At 39.3% G+C, this 8,256-nt stretch overlaps 1 protein-coding gene across 1 annotated transcript; it reads left to right on the top strand.

Moving 5' to 3' along the window:
- The first annotated feature begins 593 nt into the window (after positions 1-593).
- On the top strand, positions 594-6,030 carry myl9b (myosin, light chain 9b, regulatory). Its single transcript, XM_044349258.1, has 4 exons — positions 594-711; positions 4,017-4,220; positions 4,671-4,832; positions 5,067-6,030. The coding sequence occupies exons 2-4, from the start codon at positions 4,037-4,039 to the stop codon at positions 5,240-5,242; spliced, it is 522 nt and encodes a 173-aa protein (XP_044205193.1). The 5' UTR covers positions 594-711; positions 4,017-4,036; the 3' UTR covers positions 5,243-6,030.
- The last annotated feature ends 2,226 nt before the right edge of the window (positions 6,031-8,256 follow it).

Genomic DNA, 8,256 nt, shown 5'->3' with positions numbered 1-8,256 from the left:
ATATTGGATACCTTGACAATAACTTATCAGAGATACAGATAAAATATTTCTGACGACACTTACAGTGAAAAACAGTTTTGTCAGAGTGAACAGCAGGCAAAAATGTCAGAGCATTTTTTTTTCTTTTTGCATGGAATTGTTGACAAGTAGGTATTACCTGTTTCTTTAATAAACCATGATGGGAAAAATGTAAGCAACCACAAAACAGATGTTGCATCCATGACATAGTGTAAGGTGTTCCCTGCACATTCAGGCCCCAGTGATAGCCAGCCAAACTGCCTATTTAAGGCTTTACAACAGAAACAAAACTGCTCTGCATCTGCTCACAACTCTCTCCCCATGTTTCCACACTCCACCATACAGAGCCTCCTCTAAATGTTTAGGCCCTTTTCTCTAAATAAGGCAGCCTTATCGTAGTTCCTGTCATTTCTGCCTTTTTTCCCAAACATCCAGAGCAGCGTCTGTGGCAGTAGCAAGCCGCAGCCTGTGCATTCTTTTGCCTTGTATGGAGAAATGGCCTGGCCTGGGATGTCTTTGTACGGGACAGGCCGGCCTCTCCATTGGCCGAGGCAGAAAGGGGAGGGACCCACGGGGAGTCTGATTCTTTAAACAAACTTTTCAGTGGGACTGCCTGCTTCCCTTCCCACTGCTGTGTCGGAACCAGACAAAAGGGGTTTGAAGGACTCTCAGATACTTCTACCTGAAGCCAAGGTGAGAAAACAAGCTGTTTTTACCAAACAACTGCATAAATATAACATATGTAGTGTAAAAAAGCTCATATTTAAGACATTTAAAGAGTACAGTGAGTGTAAATTCTCTGTGTTCAGTGGTACAATGCTCAGCTGTCAGTGCTGAAAGTGAAGGGGAAGATAGAGTTACAGAGAGCCTCTGAAGTGGGTATTTGATTAAAGCTACCAGATAAGATACTAAAGAGCTTTTTCAAGTCTTGATCATGGTGAAAAGAAACCTGTAGGGGATGTTCACCTTGGACTTGTGTGCGTATACAGTATATACGTACTGTGTGTGTATGTGTGTTTCCTTCCATCTCATCACTATGGCACATTAGACAGAGGAATTTCTAAATGCCACTGACCCATTTAGATCTCTCTGAAACACGCACGCACACACACACACACACACACACACATACACACACACACACACACACACACACACACACACACACACACACTCATACATAATTCTGATGTGCAATTTTGTCTTCATATAGGCGATGAGAGCCACTTCGCTCTCTGTTTGTTTTTGGAATTCCTGACAGTTGGCCTTTTAGTCCTCACTTCAGTAGTAGTGACCTACAGGACCTGAAGTAAGGGTGAGGGATGACAGGCTGACTGTTTGGTGATATCAAAGTGTGTGTGTGTTCATGTTGAACAGAGGGACAGAGGAGCTTTGTTATCCCCAAGGGATAAGAAAGGTCCATAGAGGAGCTGTGGTGGCCAGAGAACAAATGCAATTGTCAGTTCAAGCCAAGCTGTGGCACGTCAGCCAAATGCTTACGCTGCTGAGGTCAAAAATAGTTGTTCTCTGCCTCTTTGTGAATCATTGTTGATTCACTCTGTGCAGAATGCAGAAGATTTTTAGCTGTTGCTACAACAGTGGGACTGGAAATCAGATTTCTTTCCACACACCTTGAAAAAGTAAGTTGGGAAAGTTGTCAAAACAATATTCAGAAACTGAGCTCATTGATCTGGCTCGAAAACATACCAATCAGCCTCTGTCAGGGGACAGTATCCTGGAGCCAAACAAGAATGCACAATAGAGATAACTAAATTCCAGGGTCTTAAAGTGGACTGTTTACATTGGAGCCACTTGATTTGAGTCCCAACACATTCTTTTACAGTCACACAGTTGCAGCCTAAATTGCTCCAAGTGTCCAGTAATGAAAACATAAGTGGGAGAGAGAAGCTGTAATCAGATTAAGGAGTTCCTCGGTTCCTGAAACCTTACATTGGAGCTAGAAGCTGTTTTGTTTCCAGTTTCCTCAGTGACTGTGAGATGGAGAATGGGAGGGCAGCGGGCCAACAACGCACACCTTCCAGATTTCTTCACTTTTTTGGCATATTGTGGGGCAGAAACAGCCAGACAGTAGCCAAATGATTGTGTCTTTAGTGAGAGAAAGGAAGGGGTGACAACTGTGTGAGGTAGTTTTTGTGAGTAAGGCTATTTATGGCACTCAAAAACATGAATTCCCTTCCTGTAACCTTTTCATACTGAGAACTCAAACATACAGGTCCATTTTTGGATGTAATGTCTTTATGTAAGTGCTACCATGGACAGTGAAGTTATTCATTAAGATGATAAACTTTGGACAGAGCCTTGGCTGGTCATACTGATTTGCATTGACAATAAAAATTATAGTTCTGCCCTACAGAAGCATTCATTTGTATAGAGATCACCAGATAGAGGAAGAACCTTCTATATACTCAACAGAAGAAGATTAGGAGATGAAGACGAGATAGGCAAAGCTGTTCAAACTCTGCCTTCACTGGCTTTTCTATGAGGCTTCTGTGAATCATAAAAGCAGCAGCAGACAGCAGACATCGAAATTCACTCCACCACATATAACATGATGACAGACAGCGTTTGCGAATATAGAACAGCAGTGAGCTGTTTACAAAATTGTTGGGAGTACATGTGTGTGTTGCCATTACTGTAATGTGCTATAAAATAAGCTGATGTAGAAGTGTATTTTGCTGCCAAAATGCACAAGTATGTTCAAATTTTGCTAGTAAAGAAAAATCTACAGTGTATATTTTCTTTATACTGCATTTTTTCAGATCATAAGAAAATCAATGTACTTTTTTTTTATCCACGGTAAATATTTAGACCGTAAAAACAGGCATTAATTGGCAAAATTAAGTAATTAGGAAATAGATTTCAAATTCAAAGTAACATGTATGTGTTGCAACTGTGTCTGACGAGACTATATACCTGCAAATAATCACATCTTAATTTACTATCCAAGCCCCGTTGCTGATTAGCAGTCTTGAAATGTGTAATTTACTACATCTGACGTACTATCTGTCTTATCTTTAACAAAGCCTGTATTTATTTGAGGAATTTTGAGTTGCCATCATCTTTAATGATAATGTTTGAGAGGAAAAGACTTGTGTGGACATGATTAATGGAAATATCTCTTGTTACAGCTCCCCAGTATGTAGGACTGAGAATATTTTTTGTAATTTTTGTAAGCATCTAAAACATTAACACTGAGGTCTAATTAGGCTGACAAAAAGTACCATGTACATACATCTACTTCTGTTTATCTTTTTGAGAGATGTACTTTGTGTTTTACAAGATGTAGATTTAGGAGTGAAAATGGATGAAAGCAAAACATCTAATGAAAGGATAGCAGTCTTAAGTCAGTTCACCTGAGTAAGAGCATGAATGGTTGAGTGAGCGGCAGAGTCTGGCAGGGCATGATATCATACTTGTGTGACTCATCAGCCCAATTGACTTGATCCTTCCTGCATGAACCAGCCTGTCCCTCTGTCCTCTGTCTGCTATTGCCCACTGGATGTAACACAATCACAGAGCACACACACATACACGCATGACAAATCCTTGCAGACGTGAACACGAGTGACAGGTCTAATTCTGGAAGGATCTGAAGTTAGCTGCAGCGTGTACTGTGGAGACATGTCATTTTCACACCCATCATTGTACCCGTCATTTAGGGAGAATGTGATTCTCTCTTGAGAAGGTGGGAAAAAAAGATTATCCTGCTTTTGGCAAGTGAAAGAGAAAATATAAAAGAAAAACATGAATGCAGTACCCCAGTTTTTAGCACAGCAATGCAAAATATAGATGTTTCAGAACATTGCTGGGGTTAAAAACATCTACAGGAATCATCTTTTCAAATGGATGTTGAAATCAGGAATCATGTGAAGCTGTGTTAACACGCAATATACCCAAGTCAGGCTACTCCCTGACCATAGTACGGCATTAGCACAGTCTGATCTAACCCATGATTCATGCGTTTTGAATGTGCACAGGCCCACATCCAGCTGCCACCATGTCGAGCAAGCGCGCCAAGGGAAAGACCACCAAGAAACGCCCTCAGAGGGCCACCTCCAATGTCTTCGCCATGTTCGACCAGTCTCAGATCCAGGAGTTCAAGGAGGCCTTCAACATGATTGACCAGAACAGAGATGGTTTCATTGACAAGGAGGATCTGCACGACATGCTGGCAAGTTTAGGTAAACAGTTGTTGTTCTCACTAAATTGAGTTTTTATGGCTACAAGTGGTGATTAACCAGAAATGTGCCACAGCTTGAAAGACATTTATCTTCAGATATTAGACTGTTGTGTCAAATCGTCCTCTTCTTTGTACATGAAATAATACATTTGATTATATGTGGCTCTTAAAGCTTCCTTCAAAGCTGCTGGTTTGGATTTCATTTAGTTTCATTCTTAATGAATCTTAACAACAAAACATACCTTTTTAAAATTTTCATGACCAGAATTGTATTCAATTTTAACAGGTAACCATAACAATAAACATAGAGCTCATAGAGACCAGACCAAACTGCCTCTAATATGTTGAACATTGTTTATAGCCCCCCCAAATTTTCAAAAGTCAAGTCTTTTCGGTTACTATATGGTCCCAAGAACAAAGGGATGCATGTCACATTGTTGATTGTCATCAGGTAAGAACCCCTCTGATGAATACCTGGAGGGGATGATGAGCGAAGCACCAGGGCCCATCAACTTCACCATGTTCCTCACCATGTTTGGAGAGAGGCTCAACGGAACAGACCCCGAGGATGTCATCCGCAACGCCTTTGCCTGCTTTGATGAGGAAGGATCTGGTGAGTCAATCTGAACAAACCAAGACATTCATTGTAGCTCAGTGGGTATCATGCCACCCAACGTCAGACTTCCTCCTTCAGTCTTCTCCAACTCCTTGCACATGCAGAATACAACCATTTGAACTGATCTCAATGGCACTGGTACACATGGCAGTATTATGGAACTGGTGCTTTCTGTATTATATAAATCACACAGCACATTTGTACATTTAATGGATATTACCTGTGTCCAAGGTGTGATTCATGAGGACCATCTGAGAGAGCTGCTGACCACCATGGGCGATCGCTTCACAGATGAAGAGGTGGACGAGCTGTTCCGTGAGGCACCCATTGACAAGAAGGGCAACTTCAACTACGCAGAGTTCACCCGCATCCTCAAACATGGTGCCAAAGACAAAGATGACGAATAGAGGGAGAAAACGACTGCCTCGGGTCCCCGCACGCATACGGCACCGCAAATTAATCCCTCGTTCCTACCTTTATGGACCTTGTATGTTTGACAGAAATTGATACATGTAGAAATATATCAAAGTCTTTTATAAAATGGCAGAAGTCTCCACTGTGTTACATTTATTTAGATCTACACGTTTTATGGAAGTTAGGATCTTGGGATTCATTTGGGATCCACAGAAGTATTCTGCGATACACTACTTTTCAACTTGTATCATCATTGAAGGTTATGAAGAGAAGTGTATCACAGTGTTTGCATCTCATAGCAACAAGTCTAATGCGGCTTCCTACTCTTTAAGGCTTCAGCCCTTCAGCTACTTTGACAACAGTCGTTCTGACCTTTTGTAGATCATTGCAGGAAACCCAGTTTGACTTTTGAGATGCAGTTAACACCAATGTGTGTGTGTGTGTGTGTGTGTGTGTGATGGGGGGGATGTTTGGACTGCCAGATTCAGTGCTACATGCCAGCCATGTTTACCTCTTCCTGCCAATTAGCTACCACATCTGCACAAGCACTGCAACAAGTCTCCTCATCCTTTGTAATATTTTGTATCCCTGTATAATGGAAATGGATAAAGAAATTGATTATTATGGTTGTGTTTATCAGTTTTTGACAATCACAAGTGGTGAGCACTTCCTCCCAACAGCTGGTTTGTGTGTATTTGTTGGAAGGATCAGGTATGTATGTATTGTGAAGGATTTCAGGACGGATATTGCTCAGGCAAATAAAGTAAGTTTATTCATGCCATTGACCGCAAAAAGTGTAGATTTGTTTGGGTTGTTTTTAAGTCATTGTATCATGTCTGTGCCAGACTGTTTCAAAGAGGTGTCTCTTCACATTTAATATTCTTACAGCCCTGTCGGTGTTTAGATGTTTTAGTCCTTTGTCCTACAAAGCCAGTATACTTGACAATAAACAAGGTCTAAAGAACACTGTAGTTTGAGCTGCATACAAAAACATGAATGCACCTGATATTTCTCAAATATTTATTTTCAAGGACATCACCTCACAACTTTGACATTCCTACTGCAAGTTTATTTTCATATTTCACTGACATTAAGTGGAGTGGCTGCCTGGCAGAAAAGAAATCACTTATCATTTTGAAAAAATAAAAATAATATATCTGGGAGTAATGTGTGCACAATTTGTAGTCAATGGGCTAAAACATGCAATTATATTAGGAGGCTCAGTTAAATTTTGTATCCATAATAACTTTGTATCTTTTATAAGGTAATAAATCAAAAAGGTCCCTGTTCTGAACATGTTTTCTATCCAAGGCCATGAGATACATTCCACTATTAAATTACCCAATAATTTAAAGTCTAGCAAATTATATTCTACTCAGCTTTTTAAAAAAGGTACACTTTGAACATTTGAGCCCCTGGAAACATGGCTTCAAATTAAAGTTATCAACATCTCATTTAAATAAAACATCCCTACATATCATTTAATGCTCAAAACCTCTGTTAATTTGCATCATCAGGACAGTGTAAATCAGGTTTCATCACATTTGATTGTCTAATACAGAAATCTCTCCTGTGAAATAATCTATTCAGACTCTGACAGATAGTATCCTATAGACCTTTTTTCACAGCACAATTTCATATTAAAGAAATGCACAGGTGTTACTAATAACATTGTCGATGGCTCTGTTCTATTCATGTGTCCCAGCAAGTCATGACAGTGTGACAGTGAGCCAACGTGTACAATACTGAGGCAGCTAGATAAAGATACAGCCATCATTCATTTTATTATTAACACCTGTGCTTTTCCTACTGTGACATATAAAAATGTCTATCGCTTATAGTTAGATGATAGAGAAAACATGTTCTAAGGGCCTTTAACATCCATTGATGGTGCAATTTGGTTATTTCCACAAGTGTTTACAGGCAACAACAAAAGAAAAAAAAAAAGAGAAGAAATAGAATTTATGAAAAACTGAACTTTTATTTCTTTGAAATGTTTATACAAAAACACATTTAAAGTTTAAGGCATATATTGCACAGACTATTGAGAAGTTTTTATATAAAAAAAAAGGGACATCATCCCTCGGTCGTAGGTTTAAGGCACAGCAGCCAGTCATACTGCTCACGGTCAGTCATGATTCACAACATGAACATTTTTGAATGCATTTGGCTGTAAAGAAACTACAGTTTGAGAAAATTCATGCCAATACAAACAAACAAAGAAAACAACAAAATTAACCTTGAAAATATTTACACGCATTGTCACATTGTCTTCTCTGATTGAAGCGTCATTTTGCATCTAAAACCCGATATAAACCTTGCTATATAAAACCTGCCTGCCTAATCCTTAACCAGCCGTTTCCAGAATCACAAGCCGTAAGGTGTCATCACAGTGGCATGATGTTGAATGAATGAATAATAAAAATATCACTTTAATACTTAGTTCTCTACATATGACCCAAGCCTGACATGACCTGTGTAAAATGAGGTATAACTGCGCATCAGTCTACTGAGTACCTGTAACAAACAAACAAAAAAAAAAAAAAAAATCTCTGCTGTGCTGACATGCACAGAAAACAACTGGCAGTGAGGAGGCACAAACACAAAAAACAAAGTGTAAATACTAGAAAAGTGTTTGGAGATTTTATATCTGCTATGAACAAGAAAATGGAGAGATTTTCTGGGGTCAGTGCTCAGCAGTATTCTGATCCAACATCAGATTTCCTCTTCATGTCTTCTCCAACTTGCACATACAAAATATAAACAGTTTGAATTGACCACTGTAAACATGATAGTATTGAAGATCACCTCACAATTCTACTACAGCATTATTCCAATAGGAACCCAACCTTTCCACATGACCTTACAATAGATGTCCTGTTGGCATTCAGTTGTATATTGTGGTTTATGCTAAAAACAGTTTCATGGAAACTACAACTTTATGAATGATTAGAAAATCTATAGAACCCATTTCTAAAGCACAGATGAGGAAAAACATGATTTTTTT

The sequence above is a fragment of the Thunnus albacares genome, chromosome 4, assembly GCF_914725855.1.
Source record: "Thunnus albacares chromosome 4, fThuAlb1.1, whole genome shotgun sequence".
In the NCBI taxonomy this organism is placed as follows: Eukaryota; Metazoa; Chordata; class Actinopteri; order Scombriformes; family Scombridae; genus Thunnus; species Thunnus albacares.
The sequence above is the reverse complement of the archived record's forward strand: the minus strand, read 5'-3'. Positions and strand labels throughout refer to the sequence as shown.

What these genes read in the sequence shown, in the direction of transcription:
- myl9b (XM_044349258.1), top strand. Translation starts at nt 4,037, where the DNA reads ATGTCGAGCAAGCGCGCCAAGGGAAAGACCACCAAGAAACGCCCTCAG. An exon ending in CGACATGCTGGCAAGTTTAG is followed by an intron (nt 4,221 to 4,670) that starts GTAAACAGTTGT and finishes GATTGTCATCAG; the next exon opens with GTAAGAACCCCTCTGATGAA. An exon ending in CTTTGATGAGGAAGGATCTG is followed by an intron (nt 4,833 to 5,066) that starts GTGAGTCAATCT and finishes CCTGTGTCCAAG; the next exon opens with GTGTGATTCATGAGGACCAT.